Raw genomic sequence first — 22,746 nt, 5'->3', positions numbered from 1 at the left:
CCCGAGGGCTGGAGACTCCCAGCCTGGAGCCTCGCTGCTAGGGAAGGCCCATGGTGGTCGTAGGAGCACCCAGCACCTCCACTGTCTTGTGGAGCCACGAGCACAGGCTTGGCTTCCCCTCCCTCACCATGGCCTGTGGCGGGGGGGGCTCTGCTCCTCTCGCCTCACTCCCACCTTGTTTCCTGCCAGGTTTACGTTCAGCACTTACTGAAGAAGAACAAGGAACATATCTGGAAGCTGGTTAATGAGGGAAATGCTCATATCTACGTGTGCGGGTAAGTCTGGTGGCAGGGAAGGGACTTTGGGGAAACGGGCCTATTCTCAGGAAAACGAGTGTGACTGAGTTTACCCACTTGTGCGTTACAAGCCCTGGGAGGGTTACGCTGTCCTTGTTCCGGGGGAGGGCAAGTGGCCAGGCAGATGGGCTGGGGTGGGCGAACCGTCTGTGTTCGGGTGTTGAGAGGCGACCGCGGCTCTGTGGCTCTGGTGTGTTACTGCCTTGCTCACAGTCCCCTTGTTTCCAGCGATGCTCGCAACATGGCCCGGGACGTGCAGAACACCTTCTACGAGATCGTGGCCGAGTTTGGGAACATGAGCCAGCCCCAGGCTGTGGACTATGTAAAGAAACTGATGACGAAGGGCCGGTACTCTTTGGATGTCTGGAGCTAAGAGCGGGGCTGATGGGGCCAGGGAGAGAACGGGTCCCCAGGCATGGGCCCGTGGGAGGTGGAAAGTGCCTGCTCGCCCGCTGCTGCTGTGGGTGACAGTGTCGTCCCCAGCCCACAGCTACCCCAGTGTCACTCCCAACCCCTCCTGGGTCACAGCAGCCCCCCGGGGCAGGCTGTGTACCCTGGGGGCTGGAAGGGGTTGAGAGGGGGAAGGGGGTAGCTCGGGCTGTTGTCCAGGAGCCACAGTGCCCCCAGCACCCCAGGGAGCACCTCATGGCACCAGCGTTTGCCTTGAGGTCAGGGACACAGCTGATGTGGGCCAGGAGGGATGGACGGTGCCGGAGGAGCCCCAGCGTCCTTCCCTGAACACGAGGTGTTGCCTTATCCCCGGGGGCTGGAGACCACCCTGGCCTGCTGGCACGGGCAGCGTGGGGATGGCAGAGGGGTGGAGGAGCCGGCAGCCCCCTGTGCTGCGGGTTTGGTGTGAGGGCAGGGCCTGGGGCAGCGATCGGTCCTCGCCTCCCTCCCGCCCTGTTTGGCCAGCTCTAGGATGTGGGGCTGGCAGCTGGCTCTGGACACAGAGCTGCCCCACGCCACCAGGACCCCACTGACACCCCGCTCCTTTCCCCTGCTGCCCGCCTTCGCTCCAGCACGCCGTGGGGAGGGGATGGCTCCTCTCCCCTCTGGAAGAGACCTGGTCTTGGCGGGTCTCAGTCCACAGGGGCCCTGCTCGCTCCCTGGGGTCCTGCAGCCGGCAGCTCCCCTGTGCCCAGCCCCTCCCTCATGCTGTGTACTGTCATTTTTTTAAACAGTTTTTATTTTAACATCTTTGTGATTTAATCATGGAAAAAAAAACAAAAACAAAAACCAACTTTCAGGCTGTCCAATGACTGTAAATTATTTAAATACATTTGCCCTTGGAATAAAAATACTGTTTCTGTAGTTTGCTTCCTGCCCCCTCTCTGCTCAGCCAGCGGGAGGCAGGAGGAGCAAAGGCTGCTCACCAGGAGGAAGCCTGGGGACCAGGCAGCAGCTCTGGGTTTAGGCTGAGCTGGAGCTGGGGGCAGTCCTGACCCTGGGGTGCTGAGCCCTGGCCGGGCGGTGAGGACGGCAGCGGGGACGGACGGCTCTGGGCTGAGGCACAGCTGTGCTAGATGTGCTCTTTGGTTCCCAACACTTCAGGAGTTCCTGGTGGTAGTACAGGGCTTCTCTTCCCCCAGTCTGCAGGGACACCGAGGTCCTGCTGGGCTCTGCTGGGCTCATTGGGTGGCCAAAGCCGTGGCCACAGCCTGTGACACGGGGCTGTGCAGGCCCGGGGGTGCCACGGGAGGGAGCTCGCAGCACTGCCCTCCTGTCCGCACTGCACCCTGGGCTGGCGTGGGGGCACTTGGCGATGGCTTTTCTTCCCTCCCCCTGACACGTCGTGTCAGGGCCCAGTGCCAGATGAGCCAAAACCGCAGAGCAGAGCATGCAAGCTGTTCCGAGACCACCCTGGTGACCCAAGGCAGCACCTTCCCTTTATTTTTACACGCGCATCCTCCAGAGATGCGAGCCCAGGGTGCTGTTTGTACAGCTCCAGCGTGAAGCCTGGTTCAGGCTCATGGTGCTCCCACCCCCCCAGTGCCACAGCTCCTCCACCTCAGCCCCCTCTGCCCGGCAGCTTGAAGGTAGGGGAGGAACCAGGGTATGACACACCCTGGAAGCCAGCATTTTTGCACAGCCTCCAGCGGCCCTTCAAAGTAAAGAGGGCTGCCAGGGGAGCGATTGCTTTTGCAGCCTGTGAGATGTGAGGGTGTCTCTGCCTCCAACACGCAGGGGCTGCCCTGGCTGCAGGGCTGGGGAGAGGAGGGGGAGAGCCTTGATCACCCCGGGGGCTGTGCAAGAGGCAACTGTTAGCCCTGAACCCCGCCGTGTCCCAAGGGAGCTGACACAAGCCAGGCACCCCAGGCTGCTTGCGGTGGGGTGGGGAACGCTAGCAGAGCTGGGCTTGGCCCCAGAGAACCATCTTGAGGGCAGAGGGAAGGGGAGCAGCTGTCCCAGGCACCCTGCTCTCCTGGAGGAGGAAGGCAGACGGGACAGGAGTTGCAGGGTGCTCCTGACTCCAGGCGAGCGACTCGGGCACGGATCCAGCACCACAGTGAACGCAGTCTATTTGCGAGCAGGCCCCAAGATCTGTCCCATGCCCAGGCTTCCAAGGAACGGTGAGACACCAGAGTCCGGACGGCATCGAGGAGATGGGGATGGGAGATGGAGCCGGTAGGAAGAAACAGTCCTGGCCCCCACGCTGCCCCCCTTCAATTCCGCTTCGTGTTTTTGTTCTGAAACTTCTGGTGGACTACACGGAGGGTGGTGAAGAAGTTCCCCAGGAAGAGGATGAAGAAGGGGAGGCCGCACATGAGGACCTGCGGGAGCCACAGGGGCACGAATCAGCAGGAGGGACGGGCCTGGGGCATCCCCCTCCCCAGGGCAGCTGCCTGGGAGCCCCCTTACCTGCCACTCCTTGCATTCTGGGTGCTGGATCATGCGGAAGAGGGTGACAGCGTTGTAGAGCTGCCAGAACTGCAGGAGAGAGATTTTAGGGGAGTTTCTACTTTCAGAGGATCATCCAGCTGCTTCCTCCGGGCACAAACCCCAGGCAGACCTCGTGCGAGGCCAGCCCGCCCCAGCATGCACGGAAACCCCGTCCAGGCTCAGGGCTAGAGGACTCATCCCCAGAGGAGCCCAACTGGGACATCTGCCCCTTTCTTGCCACCTTCTGGAGCCCAACGGCCGGGAGGAAGCCTCAGACCAGCCTACTGCTTTTGGCCATCGGCCTAAGTGATCTGACCAAGGAAGAACTGGACCTTCAGCAACAGCAGCTCACAGCTGAAGCTCAGAAGGGTTTTGGAAGGATTCTCAGAGCCGGCCCCTCTGCTGTATTTTGCACGTCACTTGAGCACTTGGCAGAACTACCCCAGGTCCTCCCCATCTCACTAGCTGAGTCGTGGAGATGGTGGGTGCTTTGGAGGAAAAGAAAAGGCTCAGCATTTGTTGAAAGCATTTTCCTGCCCCTGCCATCTCCGTATCACAGGGCTGCAGCAGCCTGCAGGGACCTGTGTGACGGCCAGGCTGCCAAGCGCAGCCGGGAACGCGGCACGATCCGCTCCCACCTGAGGCTCTGGCCTCTTGCAGGTCCCCGCAAGGATCGGTGCACACTCACCTGCCCAAAGAAGAGGAAGGGAAGCAGGAACGTGAGGCCTCTCCACATCCAGGACTGGAAGCCCTCTGCAAAGGATGAAAGTTTGCATGGGGACCCGAGAACATGCGAGCTGGGGGACTGGACGGAGCCCAGCTCCTGAGGTCGTGGGCAGGGAGGTTTGGTGGCCACCCCGTGCCTGGCTGAGAGGGTCCTGCCAGGCTAACGCAGCCTCGCCATGGGCGCTTGTACTCGCAGGGAGGATGGCGGCAGGGACTCCTGCCCTAGGCTAACGTGGGCCTCTCTGGAGGAGGCTGCTCTGGCAGAGCTGCCCTCGCCTGCAGCTGCTGTCCCTCACTTGCTGTCTCAGGGGCTGGGGAGGTGGCAGCCTGCAAGTACGTGGGGTGTTGGAGGGATGTTTCATGCCTGAAGCAGCTTCCTGGGGGAAGCTTGGATGCCAAGACTCGCATCCACCGCTACCTCACATCCCGAGGGAGCCAGCCACGGGCTGGTGGCCCCAGGAGAGCAGGAGGAGGAGGAGGAGGGAGGCATCCAGCCTATGGGATGCTGCTGCCTCACAGGAGATGCTGCTTTCAGAGCTTTGGCTTTATTTGTAGCTTTTACAGTTTCTGCCACTGACAAACCACTGTCAGACTAACCTCAAAACAAAAATAACTGTCACCGTCGCCTTTAACAGAAACCACAGCTCCCAGTTAGCTGAGCACCAGTCTGGTGCTGGGAGGGAGGCTGCTAGCAGCCACAGGCCCTGCAGCAACGGCAGGTCCAGTTGGACTGGGACAATCAGTAAGGGAAGATCCCGCCTTACCCACAGTCAGATCCATGTTGTGCCTCTCGCCCAGCGCTCGCAGCCGGTACAAGCACCCGCTCTGATAGTAGTACTGGAGGAACTGCACAAAGCCTGCAAGGAGAGCGTGGCTCCCGTCAGCAGGTGCCCAGGCATCATCCCCTGGCCCCAGCATCAGCCCGGCTCCGAGATGATGCTGCACACAAAGCCTGTCCCAGCGCCAGGGTGGTGGAAAAGGGCCGAGGGAAAACCCAGGTGAGCCAAGAGCTGTGAGCAGCCTCAGCCGGGTCTCCACGTGTCACAGCCGCGGTCCCAGCCCTCTGTCCCAGCACACGTGGCAGCACTTACTCTGGTACATGGAGAAGGAGAGGAACTGGTTCCTGAACATCTGGTACATGAGCCCGTCCGGCCTGCAGAGAGACGATGCTGGCTGGGGATGTGGGGCTGAGAGGGGACGCGGCCAGCCCTGCCTGCCACACAGCCGGGTAACAGCACTCTGCCTCACCCCAGCTCCCACCAAAACAGGGGTTTGAGACAGCCCTTCCCCAAGAACTGCAATGCAGGGGATCGTGACTCCCAGCCCAGGGACCCTGCCTGCTCTGCCTGCCGCGTGAAGGTGCTGACGGCCGCTTTTGTTTAGGGTGCTTGGGCCTGGAGAGGACCGTGCGGAGCTGACTGTTAGACCACGACATCCGCAGAGCAGGACTGCGGCCATGGGTTAGGGCAGTGAGGGCTCCTTGATCTGAGCTGGCCGCAGCCCGAGCAGCCGGGGTCTGCGAGAGATGGGGGGGACGCAGACTTACCACGTCAGCATGACACCTGAGAGGAAGGTGGAGACGTAGTGATGGAAAACCCACCAGCCTTTGATTCTGGAAGGCAGACACAGAGAAGGGGTGTCAGGTCTCGAGCGTGAATTAAGACCCAAACCCGCACCAGGAGAGCGGCGGCAGCCCAGTGCCAGCCGCCCTCCAGCTCCCGGGGTAAGGCGAGGAGCAGGGCTGGTTACCCAACGGCCCTGCGTGGAGCAGGACCCAGCGCCTGCGGTCCAGGCGGCACCCAGGGGCCGGGCCTGCTCCAGCCACTGCTCCACCTTCCCGCACCGCCTCTGCACAGGGAGTTCCTCCCGCCCCTGCAGCTCATTACCAGGGTGTGCTACACACCGAGTAGGAGGGAGCTGCTCCCTTGGGAAGCGCGGAGCTACGCGATGGTTCCCAACTCCCCCGCCTTGCAGAGAAGGACCAACTCACTGCACGCCCCCCTCCCCAAGCCCAAGGGACTCACTTGGATCCGTTGTTGATCAAGATGCTCTCCCGGATGGTGAGGGTGCAGTAGTACCACACCAGGAGGAAGTTAAAGACAGCATCTGTCACCCTGGTGGGAAACAAAGCAGGATGTAAAGGCGGCAGCAGAGCCACTGCCTGTGCGTTAGGGGCACAGGCACCGAGACAGCCATCGCTGCAGGATGCCCACCCACCCTGCGGGTGGGAGACTTGCTTCTCCACCATCCAGCATGGCCACAGCGAGACTGCAGCAGCCACAAAAGCCACCCCACCTTCAGGGCAGTGGCCAGATCCTTTGTCAGGATCTCCTGTTCAGCTCTGGACCTTTTAGGACGGGAGAGGAGATCTCTGCCCGGCATCCAAGCCAGACTCACCTGGAGTTGAGGAGGAACCGACAGGAGAAGGACACGATGAGTAAGATGATGGTGAGGTAGAGCTTGAACTTCTCATACTCATCTTTATATGCAAACCTGCAGGGAAGCACAAGGACAGGCTTGGAGCAAGGTGGCTGCTGAAGCCTCTGCCCTCCCATCCCACCTGGCTGGACAAAAGTGATGCTCTGTTGGGAACCTGTGGGACACGCTCAGGAAAAACCTCATCCCCTGGGTATTTCTGCACACCAGGCTGCTTTCACGCAGGTGAGATGGCTTCAAGTCATCCCCCAACCACACCAACCTAGCGAGTGGCCCAGAGGGCTCTGGGGAGCTGGGCAGGTTGGCGTCTGCTCAGCTCTTCAAGGGGAGGCCTGGGGAACTGGGGGGACACACACAGGCTCCTGGCTGGGCACCTCTGGCATTAGTGTCCCGGCCTGTGGGGAGCTCTTGTGGGCCAAAATCGGCCATTGGTGTTTCCCAAGGGAAGAGGAGGGGGCTCGCCAGTGGCTGCACAAGTCTGTCTCTCCTGGAAGTCCCGAACATGGGGGAAGCTCGGACACAGCTTTGGTGGAGGATCCTCTTTAGCTTGTCAGAGCTAACGGTCTGTCGGGAGCGTAAGGGGGAGTCAAGCACTCAGCTGGTTCTGGGAAAGGAAGCAGCGGACAGCCCGGGAAGGGAATCTGCACCAGGCGAGCCAAGCCAGCCACGTGTCTGCACGTGCGGCAGCTCAGCCCAGGAGTTGTTGTTTCCCGGTGACAAGGGAATCCCAAGCCAGGCAAAGCACACGGCAGTAGTGACGAGAGCGCCGTACTTGGCCTGCTTGCTGAGCAGCGTGACGTTCACGTTCCCGAGCACCAGACTCAGGTACAACCTGGGGAGAGAGCAGAGGCATTAGGACAGGCGCCTGCCCAGGAGCTGGCAGCGCTGCTGCGGAGGCGAGGCAGAGCCGTGCCCTGTCGTGCCACCGCTGAGGCCGTGGGGCTGGGAACGAGCCCCCAGCTGTTTTCCACTCGGAGCTGCCAGGCGGCGTGACTGGCACAAACGCTCTGGCATCTCCTCCCAAGGGCAGGGGGACAGGTGGCCGAGCACACGCCCCACCTCCCACAGGCACCGGGGTGTTCACCGGGGCTCCCCCCCGCGCACGGCTGCCGTTCAAGGGCAGGTGAAGGCCACGAGCAGGCAGAGCAGTGAGGGGGACGAGGGCAGCGCTGCAGAGGCTCAGCCTGGCTCCTGCCCGGGCATCCTCGGGGGAGCCCGAGTGGGGCAGCATGGCTGTGACACCACCGGGAGCAGGGTGACAGCAGGTTGTGCCTTGCGGCGTTACAGCCGCAGGGAGGCAGAGGGAGGAGCTGGTGTTTCACCCAGAGACGAGGCGTCTTTTACCCGTTCTTCTTTGGCAGATAGGCCTCCATCTCAAAGAAAACATTCTGCCTCTCTTTTATTAGGCTCTGGGTCTCTTGGATGGACTCCTCCTGTTCGGGACTCACGTGGGTTTTGCATCTGGGGAGGAAACACAGGCGCTGGCATCAGGATAGCCTCCGAGACACAATCAGCACGTGCTGACGCTTGATACAGGCCTGTCTCAGCCAAGGACACCCCAAGGACAGGGAAGATGGACTGGAGGCAGTCCACAACTGCATCTGCAGGGTGAGCTCCGCTGTCAGGCTGGGATGTTGCTTGAGAAAAGGAAGCAGGAATGAGAGCGAGGTGAGGCCAGGCGGGTTTTCCCCTCAAGGAAGGATGGAGAGAGCTTTGTGCAGGATGGGGGGCACTTCAAGTTACCTGCAAAGCCCTTGCAAGCTCTGAACTGCAAACAAGGCTCAAACTGGGGCAGAGGAAAGGGAAGCTGAGGAAGATCTGCCTGGGTGAGTCCAGACCTCCACAGCACTTTGCTATCAGTGAGGCTGCAGTAATGTTTGTATTGGAGACAGAGCCACGAGATGAGTTCAATAGCCCCGTCCTTGCCGCTCTCCCCTCCCGTCCCGCCCCGTGCCATCGCAGGACACCAACTTACTTTTTGAGGGACAATGACAGCTCCTTCAGCCGCTTCTTCTGCCGCGTAATGGAGCTGGAGATCCCGTCCTGGAGCTTGGTTAGCTCCTCAAGTTTCTGCTTGTACAGCTTGTGATTATCCTGGGAAGGAGAGACCGACATGCATTACAGCTGCCTGCCCAGCCATCCCTGTCCTTGGGTCCCCTGTGGGGGCATCTGTTGATGTATCTGTTAAAATTTGTCTCTAACTTCACCTGCACAGCAGGCTGGGTAAGACAAGAGGCGGCTGCAGAAGGCCAGGCATGTTTGGGGACAGCCTGCAGCCATCCCTGCTTCCCTGGGGGCAGAAGCAGCCGCTGGGGACGTCCATCCCCAATCCCAAGGAAGTTATCTACAGGTACAGGCACATCCCCACGGCACAGCCCGGTCCTGCCCTTGCACATGGCTTCTGTCCGGCCCTCCTCCAGCTGCGGGCTGTGAAAGTCCAGCCCACAACACGGTCTCGCTCCGGGGATGCTCCCGTGGTTGGGAAACCATTTGCTGCGGCACAGGGGTAGGAAAGACTTGGGGAGAAAACACTGCTGGGGCCAGGGCTGCAACCGAGGGCCACAGCCACCGGGAGCGGTGGCTCTGCTGGGACGGAACGAGCGGCTCGCTCTGCCTGGAGCTTCGTGCAGCACCTGCCGCTGCCCCGACTCGTGGCTCTGGGGCTCCATCCCGAGCACCCCCCAGGGAAGCTGGAAGGAGCCCGTCAACGAGCCGGACAAAGGGGACAGACTTGCAGCAGGGCTGCGGCCAACTGCCCAGCTCCTCGTGCGGCGGTAACCCAACCGCACCTGGGTAAGGCTAGATGCCATTCTTCCACTATATTTAGAAAGGAAAGGAGAGAGCGTGCTGGATCAATGCTTGTTCTTGTCCAGGTCAGCTGGAAAACAGCCTCACCTCGAGCACGGGCAGCCTGAACGCCACCTCCACCAGGGAATTAAATGCTGCTCGCAACAACCCTTGGACTAGACCTTGACACACACACGTTTTAGCCTCCGTAGCTCTTATTGAGCACTTTATCAGCAGATCTCAAAGCTGTTCCCAAAGGAGAAAGGTGAAACCGAGACGCAGAGGAGGGAAACAACTCGTTCTCCCTCCGGTGACAAGCAGCAGCAGGGTGGGAACGGATCCCAGATAGCCCCGGCTCCCCCAGCAGTGATTTATGGCCCCGATCTCTCACGGGACGTTCCCTGCTCGACCATCGAGCTTTCCTGCTCCCATCTAGAGTCACCTCCTTCTCTTGCTCTGGTGTTAACTGAGAGCAAGCGGCTTTTGTGACAGCTCCTTTAGCGGTGCCAGCCCGGGCCCCGCTGCTCTGCACGCCATCCGAGCACCACGCGTGGACACAGCCTCGATCAGGAGCCACCCCAGGAGAAGGTTTCCAAAGGAAAGGGCCGTCACGCTGCGAGGGCCGGCAGCGCGTGGCCGCATGCAGGGTTCAAAGCGGGCGGCCCCGGACATCCACGCAACCCCTATGGAGCAAGAGGAGGTTTCTCAAAGCCTCCCTTGCCCCAGATCTGGGCACAGCTGCGGCGTGTCCGCAACAACATCCGCTTCGCCCTGCTCCCTGGGGGGAAGGAGGGGGAAAGGGAACTGGTGCAGATGCAGCTGACTGATCTGAACCGCAGCAGAAGATGGTTAGCCAACCTTTTCCTTGGGTGACCCCGGTCTGAGCTGAATCCTGCCCACTCCTTCCCCTGGCAGCGAGTGCCCCGGGGATTACACAAAGCAGGTGGAAACGTCTCCGATACCAGTCACCTTCCCGGCACAGAGCCCCCGGACAGCCCCGGCGGGTGACGGGGCACCGCAGGGAGGGTGCCCAGGGTCGCGGGACGAGGCGCCTGGCTGCAGCGTGACCAGATTCCTGACTGCCTCTGCTCCGCTGGCCGGCTCCCCTGCGAGGCTGGCTTCGGGCTCGCAGGAGCCGGGCTGAGAGGAGCAAGAAGGAGCGTGAAACAGCATCTGCACGCCTCGCTCGTGGCCGTGCCAGGCCAGGCCAGGCAGCGCCGCTCCCAGCCTTTAAAAGCCCGGAGATCTGGCCTCTCCAGCCACCTCCCTGGCAGGCCGGGTAATTAGCCCGACCAGCCCTGGCAAGTCCCCGCTCTCGCCAAAGCCCCGCGTCCAGGCGAGGCTTTAAGCAGGTCCTCGGCGGTGCCCCGGCGCAGCCTGGCACCCCCTGCCCCGCCCGGAAACCCTTTTCCCAGGGCACAAGGGCTCGTTTGTGAGTCGCAACCGAGGGCTGGGGCAGGGCCCCACGGGGAAAAGCGACCGGCATCCAAGCAGGGAGACCCCCGGCTCCCGTCGGGGATGCTGCCGGGGCACCCGTCGCCTCCGCCCCCGGTGACAGTAGCCCCGGGGTGCCCCGGCTCGGCGGGAGGGGTCCCTCGCCCAAACGCTGCCCCGGCAGAGGTTAACGATCCCCCGGGCGCTTCGGGGGCGAGGCGAGCCCTGATGCAACGGCGGCCCCGTCCCTCCGCGCACGGCCCCGACCGCTGCTTGCCCGACCGCTGGCTGAGGTCGCCGGGCCGGGGTCTTCCGGGGCAAGCGGCCGGCCTCCAGCGCGGGGCGGGGGGGGGAGACACGGCCGGGAGCCGGCTCCGCTCGGGCTCTCGGGGACCGTGGCCGGCGGGGAGCGGCTGCCCGCGGCGGCGGTACCTGGATGTGCTGGTAGCCGTCCTGCAGCTCCTCCCACTCCCGCAGGCACTCGGCGGCCGAGGCCCCGCAGGCCATGGCGGCGATGGCGGCGGGCAACCGGCCCCGGCCCGCGGCGCTGGGCTGCGCTGGGCGGCCGCGCCCCCCGCCCCGCTTCCGGGCACGCCCCGGCGGGGGCGGGGCCGGCGCCAGAGGGGGCGGGGCCAGTGTGAGCCCGCTGTTCCCGGTAGCGAGCAGCCGGGGACAAGGAGGGAGAAAACCCAAACCGCAGGCCCTTTCCCGGGCGCACAGGGCTTCTTCGAAGCTCGGAGGGCCGGCCCGCTGTCTGCTCGGGCGGTTCTTGGCGTCAGCGCCCCAAGAGAACGGTAAAGGCTGGCTGGCTCCGTCCCTGACCGCGCGCGTTTGAATTACAAACCGAGGGCGATGATCTAAAATGAAAAACCCCGGTAAATCCTTAGCACGCAGTGCAAGGAAGGCCCAGGAGCGTGTTCTGTAATGTTTTATTCTGCGATGTCAATGCGAAGAATTTACGGCGCGGTAAGAGAGAGGACAGCGCTGAGTTTAGGTGTCACGTAACGGGATCGATGCTGCGAAGTTGCCGCCCGCGCCAGGAGCTGAGCTCGCTGTATTAGCAGGCGGCAAGCGTGGTCTTGCTAGACAATCCAGCCGCGAGTGTGCGAGAGGCCGCGTCCGTGTCTGCGGGGACCTGAGAAGGCACACGCAGAGTGGAGGAACTGAAACGGGGAAATTCTGCTGTCACCTCCCCGGGCTGGAAGCGGGTGCAGTCAAACTCTGAGTTTACCATCCCAGTCAAACTCTAAATTTACCGTCCCAGGCTATGGATCGGGGAACCTTTTCAGAGATAACCCTAATGACCTCCCCATAGCTGGGGTAATGAGCATGCCTGATGACACGGCTATAATCCCCTTCGCTTACAAAAGAGACGAGCGGTGCGTAATGGGCCACATCCTGCAGGACTTGCTTTCCCCAAACTGCCACCTCCTACAGCAGAGGTGACTTCCCTTGATGGCTCCAAAACTTGACCCCAAACAATATGGAGCTAAAGAGGAAAGCCTTTCCCTTACATTAAGATCTCTTTTCAAACTGTTCAAGTAACTTCCTGCCAACACGGTGGTACGGACAGGGAAGCACCTTTCCCCCGGCTGTTCTCTTTGCTACCTGTCAGTAATTTGGTTCAGAGACGTCTGTGATCGTTGTCCCATAGATTTGGGTCTCCCAGTCCGAGAGCTGTTTCACAAAGCCCCGGTGTGGTCTCATGTTTGTTTTGCATTTCAGAACATAGTTCCAAGCTCTCTGTAAACAGAAGGAAAGCAAAGGGGTGTTAGGAATTTGAACTGGAAGTGAATCTTGGGTATTTACACGAAGCAGCTACACTTGCGAACAACACAGCTTTGTATTTACTCCCTGTGTTGGACAGCAAGAACCTGCAGGTAAGACTTTGTCTACCAAAGCAGGGACAGAGTGGATGAAGGTGTGAACTTCAGAGACGCCTGTCACCTTCATACTCTTCTCTCCTGGATATGAGGACAGCTCAAGCTGCTTTCACTACCTGGCAGGTATCTTGCGTTATTTTACAGCGATGGAGCAACGCAGTCCTGGATTTTCTGCCCTAAAATGCTGTTTCTTCCATGGATGATAAGCAAAGCAGTGAAGTATCAGCTATTCACAGGTAAGCAACAAAGGTTATCATGTTTCTGGATTGGTGTGACCTGTTGTGGCAGAGCAGCTATGAAGCTCCAGTTATCCCACTGCATTAATTACAGGCATCTTAATTATTTGTTAGTTCCATGTAACCAGCTAGGAACCCTGCTACACACAGGGCAGATCCACCGGCATTACTCTGCTTTAGTCCAGCCGCATCCTTGGGTTTACCCACTAGTGCTCGTCTTCCTGCTTTTAAAATAGAGTGCCCCCCGCACTCGGAGGATTGCTTAAGTGCAATGAGACCAAAGGTTAGAAGATAGTGCTCCATTGGTTTGTTTTTCTAATCTCAGTGATTCTGCAGGCTCCGAGGCTGAGCTTCCAATATTTACTCCTCTGGGCCCATGGTGTGGATGTCTGTAGTTCCCCTGAACTCAACAGATCTACTCACATACCAATTACTAATAGAATAAGGGGCCGCACATCCCAAATCTGCTTTTCTTTTGCAATATCCCCGTCTTTCAAAGCTTTCAAAGATCTAGATTGGGTAAAGGATCACACGGGAATCTGTTGCACTGCTTTTGTCTGCAAGAAACAAACTTGTCTGCCAGGGTAGTCCCCCAGGAAAGCTTTGCCTAGCCAACAGTGGGCAAGCACTGCCCAGGCCAGCCGCAGCACGCCACTGCCATGTCAACCTTTTCTTCTTCTTTTTTTGGCGCTTAGTAAAATGCTGAGTCCAACCTCTTGATACCAACTGAGAGAAACTGGAAGGATCAGCCTTTGACTTTTGCACTGCCGTTGCAAGCACCTCCAGGAATTTAGCGTGCAAGGGAATGGTTATCAGTGTGCGGGAGCAATCACACCCAGCATTAGTAGCAGAGACCAAATAGTGTCTGCAGCCTGTTGGCACGCTCGCCCTGAAATTACCCGTTGGCACACAGTGATGGTAAGAGATTTCCTCTTATGTTGCGAATGTTTGCACAAAATCAATTAAATTAGATACAGGCCCAGCTTCAGTGAAGCTTGGATCAATCCTTTCAAGCTCCCGAAGGAGGAAACACTTTCCAAACAAGGACAAGATTTTTAAGGAGATGGCCTTTCAGTTCCCATGGGAACTAGCCTGCTCTGTGCTGAGCAGGCACCACGATGCCCATGCGCTGTATGCAAAGGGAAAAAGGGCCTGGCACCTGGGGAGAGGCCACCAGGCTATTGCACAGCCGGGTCATTCTCAGCCATCATTGATTATTTTTCTTATGTTATTCAGAGCTATGGAGCAGAGTGTACTGGCCATTGAACCTGTACATCCTTCCTGGGCTAGTATTATCCCATTCCAGATTTCTCTACAGTACTACCTGTGGGAGGGCATTGCTTCTGGAGGAATAAAATAGGATTTTGGAAGAAGCCAGTGCTGCTGAGCCCAGTGGTAAATCAGAGCCCTGCAAGCACTGGGTTCTGAATTTCCCTGTAACCCCATGGCATTACGAGATGGGATTAACTCCAGTAGCTTCGAGATAGTTTCTCTCTCAGATCCAGGAGAGCAGAAATACTCAGTTCTGTAACCACAGCTTTATTTTTGTAGCCCCGTAGTTAAGTAGGGAAATGCAAGAATATCGCAGGTGCCAGGGAAAGGACTCACAGATCCAAAATCACACCTAAGCCACCTCCTTCACGGTATAACGAAGATACAATCTGCTATAATAGAATCAGTTACGTTATCAGGTGGAGAGTCTGCATGAAAGGACAGATAATGTCTTTCTCATTACTACAGTATTGAGGCTTCAGAAACAGAAATAAACTGCAGACCCAGCCAGTATCTGTGGGAAATATGACAGTGATGTACCTTCAGGGAAAACTGGCAGGAATGCATAAGATAGGCCATGGTTACTGTGCTGCTCCGGCTTATCCCCAGGCTGGAGAACACCAGCACCGCTCCACGATCCAGCTGAGCGTCTGAGTAAAGAAATGCCAATCACAAATTAGTGATCTGGGAAATCAAGCTTCCAATTGTACAGTCAAGCGCTCGTTCAGTGACAGCTGACAGGCTAGCAGCCAGAGCGACAGCAACCCTCATGAACCCTGACAGCAGCAGATGGGCACTGCCAGCTCCCTTTTCTGTAAGCATTTGCTTTTCTTAAAAATCCACTGAGTTAAAAAGTGGCTTTGAAGAGCAGAACCAAATGACAATGAGCAGTCAATGCTTCATTACAGATCAGTGTCGCCTTTACATCAGGTAACTGAAGAAACGTGGCCTACCATGACCAATCAGCTGTGGTCAGCATCGCATCAGCTACTCAAACTCTTCCCAGAAAGGTTTAAAGGCATTGAAATTTCTGACGAATGCAAGCCTAACTGTTCACCACTGAAGGTGGAGGAATCGGCTCTCAAACTGGAGGGACTGAGACTTCAAATCCCTTACCCCTCCACAGGGATCACCAGCAGGAGCATGTACGTGCCAGCTAGGGCACTGGTTTTATGATGTTTTTATGATGGATACTTTGCAGTGAAAATTGCTAAGATCAGCAAACTCTTTTTCTACAAAAGCTAAGCCCACTTGGCTTTAAGATGATGCTGTCACTTGCTCCTAACCACATCAACCTATGCCTGAAAGGTTCTGTATTTTATTAATAAAAGATTAATGTCTGCTCCCTCTCTAGAGCAGACAGCATGACATGTTTTTGGAATATCAGCAACTGAACTCTAGAATTCATAGGGCAAAGCCTCTTTTTTTACTGCTGTTGAGAGGTTGTGGGGTTTTGTGTTTTTTTCTTCAAGCTCTAAAACAGAGTTTTCTGACTTATTTCTACCACGAGATACTAGTTCTTTTCTAAGACTTGAGTAGAAATGGCCTCACTCCAACATACACCTGGCATGAGGAACACTCACACTCCTCTCAGAGTACGTGGAGAGCTTTAGTCTAGCGTTCACCCATAACCGTTCCAGTTTAAGTAATCTACGCTAGCCTGTCAAGTAAACAGTTTCAAGTAAACAGTATACACTTCCACAAGAGCTACAGCTAATAAACTCTTATAGTCTGTTTTGGAAACTTCCATAAACAGTGAGGAAGAAACTTTCTTTTGAAATACTACTGGGAAAAAACCTGGGGCAAAATGAAAGGCAAGCAAGTGGATTTCGATACTGGGGTTCAATGCATGCAAATGATGACATTCAGTTCAGGACTACAAAATTATATCCTCGAATATTGTTTCCTTGTTTCTTTGTGTCCAGTTGTCATTTCTTATTTTGTACTTGGGTATTTAAGTCATTTCTTATTTTGTACTTTTGTACTTATTTTGTATAAGGTCTGTGGGGACAGGGTGGTCTTTTGCTTCTGGGTCTGTACAGCGCTCAGCTCAGCAGGGCCTTGGTCTGTGGCAGGTGTTATTTCATAAGTGTGATAAAAGCTAATGGCACAGTTGGACGCCATCACAGGATGGAGCTGCGGGACTTATGTCTGCTGTGCTGCTGCAGGCACTGAGCTGGAGAGTATGTTTTTTCTTGCCCTCTCTGATGTGATCAGCTCAAGGCAGGTTTATGCTGTCCAACCTGAAAGCCTTCCTAGGCCCTACGGTAGGTCTGCACTGCAAATCACAAAGATTAGCAGCGTCTTGTGGTAAGTTCTCCAAGGTGTGTCACGCTCTTGTTCAGATAAAGCTCTGGTGGTTGAAGATTTGAGCTGGTAAAAGTCAAAGGATTGTATTTTAGAACAAAGGAATAGGAGGGAATCCTATGAAGCCCTGGTAGACATCCTGCAGCAAAGCCTTTCCAGATCAGGTGGAAAGCTCACTATTATCAGAGAGTGAGGTATTCTGTAAAGTGAGTAGGAACATCAGAGTCAGATGCCCTGTAAAATCTCCTCTCTGTCCACCAGGATGGTTAGTAAGGCAGCTCTAGTACCCGTTAGGATGTGGGCTTGCCTGGGAGCATATTGATCTTGAAAGATTACGACCCTCGTGTCTGAGCTTCCTGTTCGAGTGAACTGCAGTCACTCCCATCTCATATCCTAGAGTGAGCAAGGTCTCAGGAATTCCAAATCAGGAACAACTCACCTATGAAATGACAAATGGTGCCAAAGGTAGAAAAAAGATCTGCTTCGAGCGAATCTGGAACAGATATATGGAGATTTTTGTCGCCTTCTGCAAACCTGGAAAAAGAGCGCACAGCATGACATGGACCAGAGAAGCAGCTTTGAAAAAATGTGTTGGAGGCAAGCTGATAATGTTGTTTGCTGTTACATGTGTGAGTTTTTCATCATTGTCATCATTAACATTATGATAAGGGATTTGTTATGGTAAGACACTGAGGTGCTTGTAATACAGAACCAGTTTAATTACTGATTTTCGATTCCACATGGTGTCAGCATTGATGTCTTAACCTAACCTACAGCTTCCTTTATCTGGGAGCTAAATGAAAACAGATGAACTGAAGGCAAGAGTGCCTTCACAGCATGCACGTTGGCAGTTTTGTGAACGTAGCCCCCCAGTTCACTTCATGTGGTTTTTTTCTATGACAGCATCCTCCTCCTTCCACAAGCTCAGAGAACTCAACTCAGAGAACTAATGGAGAAGAACATTGGTGAGGAATTTCTGAAATGTGAAAGCACGTCATGCAGAGGGCATGGGAAGATTACCCACAGTGTAGAGACCTTTGAATATTTTCCTGTGAAGGCACAGGCATGAGAAATGTCTGCTGGTACACATGCACTGGGGTAGGTAAGTGGATTTGTTACTTCCTTTGTTTTGGTCACCACCTTGAGAAATGCCACTGGATTTTGCACTGTGTGAAATGGCATTTCCAGCATGGCCTACAGACTGAGCTGAATGGTCATGGACAGGTGTAGGAAAGGAAGGAAGACCAACAATGTGAAACAACGGTGGTTTAGCTTTTACACTGATGTGTTTGTAAGATTTTGCTCTGAAAGTTATTCAGAGATGTAGGTTCTTCCCAAAGGATGGTGGTATGAGATAGACTCAAAATGCCAAGGGCCTCGCAGTCCTCCTCTCACCCAGTCCGCCCATGTCATGGTGGAGGGCTGCAGGACTGCATTGCTGCTGTGCTAACTCTGGAGTAGGGATCAGAAAAATGAGCATGAAGTAGCACTCGCATCTGCAGTGAACAACAGAGGTTTCCCTGGAAGTTCACAAGCACTGACTCCTCTGTGAACGGGCTCTGGTGCTGTGCCACCTCACTTTTTTCACAGCACAGACATTGGTGAGGGTACACTTTGAACTGCTTAACTTACAGTGTGGTAGGCTGTTCAGAGATGTTGACTTGTGCTTTGATTTTCAGATCTTTCTGAATTTGTTGGTCACAGGCCTGCTTGAAATTGCCCATATATAACTTTGCAGGCAGTATTTCTACAGGGTATGGTTGGAAGTTGTCTAGTTCCTGCCGGAGAGAAACCATAGGCTCAGTTTAGAGAGTGTATTTACTCCTATTAGCTTGGTAAGTTCTTAAACAGAAGTCACATGAAGAATTGAACACACACTTAGTCAAGCACCCATGACACACTCTAGTGTAATGACTCATTTAATCACCTGGACTTTCTGTATATTGAAGTCTTTGCTAGATTTAGTGAGAATAATTAACAGCATTGCTGTCATGGTGGCATTACTTGAAAAAAATCCTAACTAAACAGGAGGCGGCATATATTCTTTACATTGTCTGGAGGGACTGCAGCATAACAGATTCATTTGATGTTTTCCCCGGTTACTGTTTGCAAGGCTAAATGAAATCATCTGCCACCTGCAGAGCTGCAGGTGCCACGTAGTGGCACCACACGAGTCCGCAGCTGCTTCCGGTGTCTGCAGCGTGAAGGCTGAGAACAAAAATACACAAAAGCCAACCGTGCCTCTATATCCCTCACCGATACTCGGCTAATGCTACGGCAGAACAAAACAGCAGCCTAACAATTTAAAGCAACAGAGAACAACAGCTTAAACTGAGAGGCAAGGAGGTACTCTGTGTCCAGTTGAATCTGACAGGGAAGTTCAGCAGTTTGCTACCCATCACAAAGAAGCACTAAGTGAATGGATTTTTTCTCCTGCGCTGTAGCATCCCACAGATTAGCGCTGTGTTACGGGCTATTTCATGTGAACCAGAAGTGAACAGGAACGACGGAAACAAAAGACATGTTGCAATGAGATGCTCTCTGCTGTCCAGTGCCCTCTAAATCTGCCCTGCCTCAGGTCCTGTCCTAGATGTGAAAAAGGGGTAACTGTTTCTCATGAGCTAAAGAGAGCAATGTTTGTAGGTGAAAGCAAACAATTAGGATACCAGTGTTCCAGTGAATGGCTGTTTTCTTTCCGGGCCTGTTGAAACACTGCAGCAGCACTTGCTTTGTGATCCTTCCCAATGAAAAGCTTTATAGACATGGAACCCAGTGCTTGATAGGAATTGTACTTCCGTCTGAAAACATTTACTGTGTAACATCCCAGATAGTCAGAGAGGAACCTGCTTCTTTCCATCTTTTGCTACTGTTTGTTTAGTTATCTGTACTCTCCAGTAGGCCAGTTTCGGGGTTATCAGGGAAACCTTCCCAGTTTGTTTTCATGAGCTTTCTTTCACGCAATAGAAGAAGGATAAAAAAGGCAAAGTGAGGCTGTAAAAGAACTAGTGGTGAGACTCAGAGCAAGCACAGTAACTCAAATGACATTTAATTCCTTTGTTTGAAATTACTCTGATATCAGGCTTACAACACCATTTAACTTGAATTCATTAGCCATCATCAGTTGAATATGAATGCTAATGTCTTCTACTTGCAGATTAGTGTCATCTCACCTGAGGCATCCACAATATCTTCTGAGTCCTCAGAAAATGATAGCAAGCTGAAAAACGCTTGTATCCTCCCCTCAGGACGAGCACGGGATGGCGGGTGAACTGCTCGAAGCTTCTAGCATATCGGACGGCAGTTCCTTCCTCAGCATCTAATGAGATCAAAAAGCTATTTGCCAGGGCAGGTTTAGAGTGTCTCCATTGGCACTGGGGTTTAAATCTGGCCCACTGACACCGACAGCAAACTCCTTTTCATTTCATCTAATGGTCTGCAGAAAGCCTTGTTAAAAGCTAGACTTATTCTTTAACTGTTGCTGCAGGTCAGTAATGGGGCATGCTGCTTTTCACCTCTTGTCCTGGTCTTTTATTCCTCTCCTGGTTTCTTTTGTAGGTCTAGATAAAGTTTTTTTTCCCTCCCCATTATTCTTTGGGAAATGCTTGTAATAAGTTCCCATAATAGGGAAGTATTATTAATTTCAATCTAATAATCTTAGTTTTATGGAGGCCCTTTTCTTTAGTCTGCTTTAGGCAAAGGGGGAGGTATCTTGGATAAATTCTTCACAAGTGTTTTAAACACTCCCCTCAGTGAAGCAAATTATGTGAGACGGCTGCTCCCCCTCCTTCTCCCAAGGGATCCATCCTGCTTGCCTCTAGCTATGTCTGCATTAGAAACAGATGAGCACAATAGAAACCTGCTTCTGATTCTTCACACCTTCCCTTGCTACTGTCTCATCACCGAGCATTTATAAACACGCTTGCTTTATTCATTCCCCTTACACTCCCAGATTTTTTCGTAAAAAGATGATGTAAATCTTTGCTAAAAGTATAGTAGCCTTTACAAAGCTAATAGGAGCCAAACAAACATACAGAAGTGGTTCTGCATATGGCAGGACTCCTTGCGAAAGGATGTGTGAAAGCTAAACATTTCCATGGTTCAAGGAAGACTGAACAATGGAAAAGTTTGAGCTCTTCACATTTCTCAGTGAACTCCCTCAAATGGTCACCCCCATTAAAGCTAAGTCTTTTAAAATATGATAAAGTCTTTTTAAATATGATAATATGACCTCAAAGAAGGAAGTACTCACTCTGTGAACATATGGAACTTGAGTCAGTGTTTTCAATCTCTGAAGAAGCACTGCTCCCTGAAAGGCAATCGTTGAACAAGCCCAGTCTCAGTGGAATGTGAAAAAACAAGAATCCATTCCTCACACGTGGCAAGGGACTTCAGAAGGATCAGTCCACAGATAGGAAACCAGACCTACCAGGAAGCTTTGAAATAAAATCTGGATTTTTGAAGCCTAAGAACATATGCAACACAGTGAAAAACCAGAGGTATAGCACAGATGTTAGTTTTGCAAGTAAAACTGGGTAAATTTGCATCTCTTCCAATAAGCTCATAAAATGAAATGAGGAATGGGAAGACTATCTGTCCTGCAGTGAGGTCTTGACTGACATGGGTCACAGGTACCTTTTTCTTTGTCCTCTTCCTCATAGTCACAGCAATCCAAAGAGCTGGTCTCGCAGTCATACACCACACAGTATCTGACACACCCCAACTCCTCGGAATCCGGTACTAGATAGTCCCCCGTAGGACTCTACCAAAATCACAGAGGAATTCTCTCAGGAGGCCAGCTCCACACTTTTCTTGTGGCATCAACGCTACCAACATCTTGCAAGTTACTACTCTTCAGCTACGGGATGGGTTTGGGGCTATGTCTGTACTTGACTCTGAAAGACCCGGTTAGAATTCAGAAATGACACAAACTATGCCGGATGGCTTCATCAGCCGCAGCGGTAAAGATGCCAACACTGTCCTTTGTGAGACAAGTCTAAAATATGTTAGTTCTTGTGCAATATTTTTCCTGATATACAGCTCGTATGTGCCAATCCTTTGGGCTGCTGCAGCCACCTTCGCTTTGTGACAGAATACATCCCCCCAGTGGCAGAAGTGGAAAGTGGCTGGAGCAGGCAGGGGAGGCTGGGACAATTCCCTTGGGTTTTAAGCCAATTTGGGTTTACTGCTAATCGCTAAATCCAGGGATGGTTCACACAAACGGTAATCCCCCCTCACCTGTTCAATCCTGCGTGCTGTAATAATATGGCTCTCATCGTATTCACGCTGGGTACGAGCATCTGAAAAAAACAACCAAGACAGAGCAATTGGCTTATTTGATGCTTTTAAGGTAGAATTGTGTTCGTAATTCAGTCAGTGGGAAGTCAGGCACTGACATCAACCAGAGAAAGAGGTTCCGTTTCTTAGAAACTGAGACTTTCTGATGTGAATGTAACGAACCCCAGTGCTGGTGTGAGTCTACGTGTAACACCAAGTGATGCCAGCAGCTTTAGTCCTGACCCAGGTGCGGTACCGCAGCGTTCACAGCGCCTGTCCCGTGCTCCGTTCTGCTCTGCCCTCTGGCCTCGCCTGGCCCCACTTGCTGGGCCTGCTCTGTCCTCCCGGCACCCAGCGCCTCTGCCTCTGTGCTGCCCTGGCGACGGGGAGAGGGGCACTGGAGAGACCCCAACCCCACTCCCAAACTGGCTGACTCCCTCGCCAAAACATTTAATAATATCGCAGTATCAGGCACCCTTTTTTTGGTAGTGGTGCTATGCAAGATGTAAATGCTTATCAGCAACCTTTGCACAATGGTCAAGAAATCTTGTCCACCTCTCAAACCTCTGGGAGCAGCAGGGGAGAGCGTCAGTCCCTGGGACGGGTCAGAGAAGGAAGCTGGGTGCCAACATGCAAGTGAAAAGGCAGCAATAGGCAGAAAACTTCCTCATTCACATCCTGCTGTTGGGCTGAGCGCCAGGAGAGGCTCACGGCCGCACGTATTTAGCACCGCTGCTTTCTGCTGAGCCTGCGGGATGAAAGCCGGAGCAGTGCCGGGTCACGGCGCCAGAAATGGGATGGGAGAAACACCCCAAGAGCAAGGCCCCAGTAATTACAAGGAGTCACGTGTGCTCTTCCCCCTACGCCGCAGCCCACAAACCCCATTTTCTCGGGAGGCCCGCCCAGGCCGGCGCGGGGGCCCGGCTGCAGGCAGGGTCGGGCAGCAGGCCTCCCGCCCCGGGCTCACCCAGCAGGCACAGGTAGCCGGGCTCCGCCAGCCGGGGGACCCGCCGGTGCTGCTGGAGGATGTTGTAGAGGTGGCCGGGCTCGCAGAGCGCCAGCCCCGCCATCCCGACGCAACCCCCGACCCGGCGACTGTCGCCGACCGTCCTCGCAGCCCGCCTCGCCCCGTTGCCGTGACAACGGCGGCGCGCGCCCCCTCACACCGCCTGGTTGCCAGGGAGGGACGCCCGGCGGTCGCTAGGGGTGACG

At 54.6% G+C, this 22,746-nt stretch overlaps 3 protein-coding genes and 1 long non-coding RNA gene across 13 annotated transcripts in view; 2 read left to right on the top strand and 2 right to left on the bottom strand.

Annotated features, from left to right (window-relative positions):
• Window positions 1-1,591, top strand: part of POR (cytochrome p450 oxidoreductase) — a 31,310-nt gene extending 29,719 nt beyond the window's left edge. For all 3 annotated transcript variants that reach the window (XM_072881913.1, XM_072881912.1, XM_072881911.1), the window contains 2 exons: window positions 190-275; window positions 525-1,591. In XM_072881913.1, the coding sequence (XP_072738014.1) occupies window positions 190-275; window positions 525-669 (231 nt within the window). In that variant the 3' untranslated portion in view covers window positions 670-1,591. The remainder of the gene's footprint in view (window positions 1-189; window positions 276-524) is intronic.
• A 1,228-nt stretch (window positions 1,592-2,819) lies between these two features.
• Window positions 2,820-11,151, bottom strand: TMEM120A (transmembrane protein 120A). The gene is made up of 12 exons (XM_072881914.1): window positions 10,995-11,151; window positions 8,317-8,435; window positions 7,686-7,802; window positions 7,114-7,173; window positions 6,303-6,398; window positions 5,930-6,019; window positions 5,452-5,517; window positions 4,997-5,058; window positions 4,670-4,762; window positions 3,868-3,932; window positions 3,159-3,227; window positions 2,820-3,070 (listed from the first exon to the last, which is right to left on the bottom strand). The coding sequence occupies exons 1-12, from the start codon at window positions 11,067-11,069 to the stop codon at window positions 2,963-2,965; spliced, it is 1,020 nt and encodes a 339-aa protein (XP_072738015.1). The 5' UTR covers window positions 11,070-11,151; the 3' UTR covers window positions 2,820-2,962.
• Window positions 11,152-11,374: 223 nt separating this feature from the next.
• On the top strand, window positions 11,375-17,911 carry LOC140660859 (uncharacterized). 2 transcript variants are annotated; one of them, XR_012045513.1, is made up of 3 exons: window positions 11,375-12,681; window positions 13,377-13,599; window positions 17,164-17,911. It is a non-coding gene; the product is annotated as an uncharacterized lncRNA (long non-coding RNA). The 2 variants fall into 2 exon arrangements; XR_012045512.1 differs by lacking the exon at window positions 17,164-17,911 and adding an exon at window positions 14,862-17,045.
• Window positions 11,484-22,717, bottom strand: STYXL1 (serine/threonine/tyrosine interacting like 1). 7 transcript variants are annotated; one of them, XM_072882193.1, is made up of 10 exons: window positions 22,502-22,717; window positions 21,496-21,557; window positions 20,893-21,019; window positions 20,510-20,566; window positions 19,431-19,576; window positions 17,893-18,038; window positions 16,700-16,794; window positions 14,494-14,603; window positions 12,171-12,305; window positions 11,484-11,725 (listed from the first exon to the last, which is right to left on the bottom strand). In XM_072882193.1, the coding sequence occupies exons 1-9, from the start codon at window positions 22,602-22,604 to the stop codon at window positions 12,174-12,176; spliced, it is 978 nt and encodes a 325-aa protein (XP_072738294.1). In that variant the 5' UTR covers window positions 22,605-22,717; the 3' UTR covers window positions 11,484-11,725; window positions 12,171-12,173. The 7 variants fall into 7 exon arrangements, with proteins under 7 accessions (XP_072738294.1, XP_072738293.1, XP_072738292.1 ...); XM_072882192.1 differs by having other exon boundaries at window positions 11,484-11,697; XM_072882191.1 differs by having other exon boundaries at window positions 11,484-12,305.
• Between the last annotated feature and the right edge of the window lie 29 nt (window positions 22,718-22,746).

The sequence above is a fragment of the Ciconia boyciana genome, chromosome 17 (genome assembly GCF_034638445.1).
Source record: "Ciconia boyciana chromosome 17, ASM3463844v1, whole genome shotgun sequence".
Classification (NCBI taxonomy): domain Eukaryota; kingdom Metazoa; phylum Chordata; class Aves; order Ciconiiformes; family Ciconiidae; genus Ciconia; species Ciconia boyciana.
This window is presented reverse-complemented; position numbering and strand designations above follow the sequence as displayed.

What these genes read in the sequence shown, in the direction of transcription:
- TMEM120A (XM_072881914.1), bottom strand. Translation starts at nt 11,069, where the DNA reads ATGGCCTGCGGGGCCTCGGCCGCCGAGTGCCTGCGGGAGTGGGAGGAG. An exon ending in TTGATCAACAACGGATCCAA is followed by an intron (nt 5,518 to 5,929) that starts GTGAGTCCCTTG and finishes TCTGCCTTCCAG; the next exon opens with AATCAAAGGCTGGTGGGTTT. An exon ending in CCTTCCTCTTCTTTGGGCAG is followed by an intron (nt 3,228 to 3,867) that starts GTGAGTGTGCAC and finishes TCTCTCCTGCAG; the next exon opens with TTCTGGCAGCTCTACAACGC.
- STYXL1 (XM_072882191.1), bottom strand. Translation starts at nt 22,604, where the DNA reads ATGGCGGGGCTGGCGCTCTGCGAGCCCGGCCACCTCTACAACATCCTC. An exon ending in GGAAGAGGACAAAGAAAAAG is followed by an intron (nt 20,567 to 20,892) that starts GTACCTGTGACC and finishes ATTGCCTTTCAG; the next exon opens with GGAGCAGTGCTTCTTCAGAG. An exon ending in AAGTTCCATATGTTCACAGA is followed by an intron (nt 19,577 to 20,509) that starts GTGAGTACTTCC and finishes TGATCTCATTAG; the next exon opens with ATGCTGAGGAAGGAACTGCC.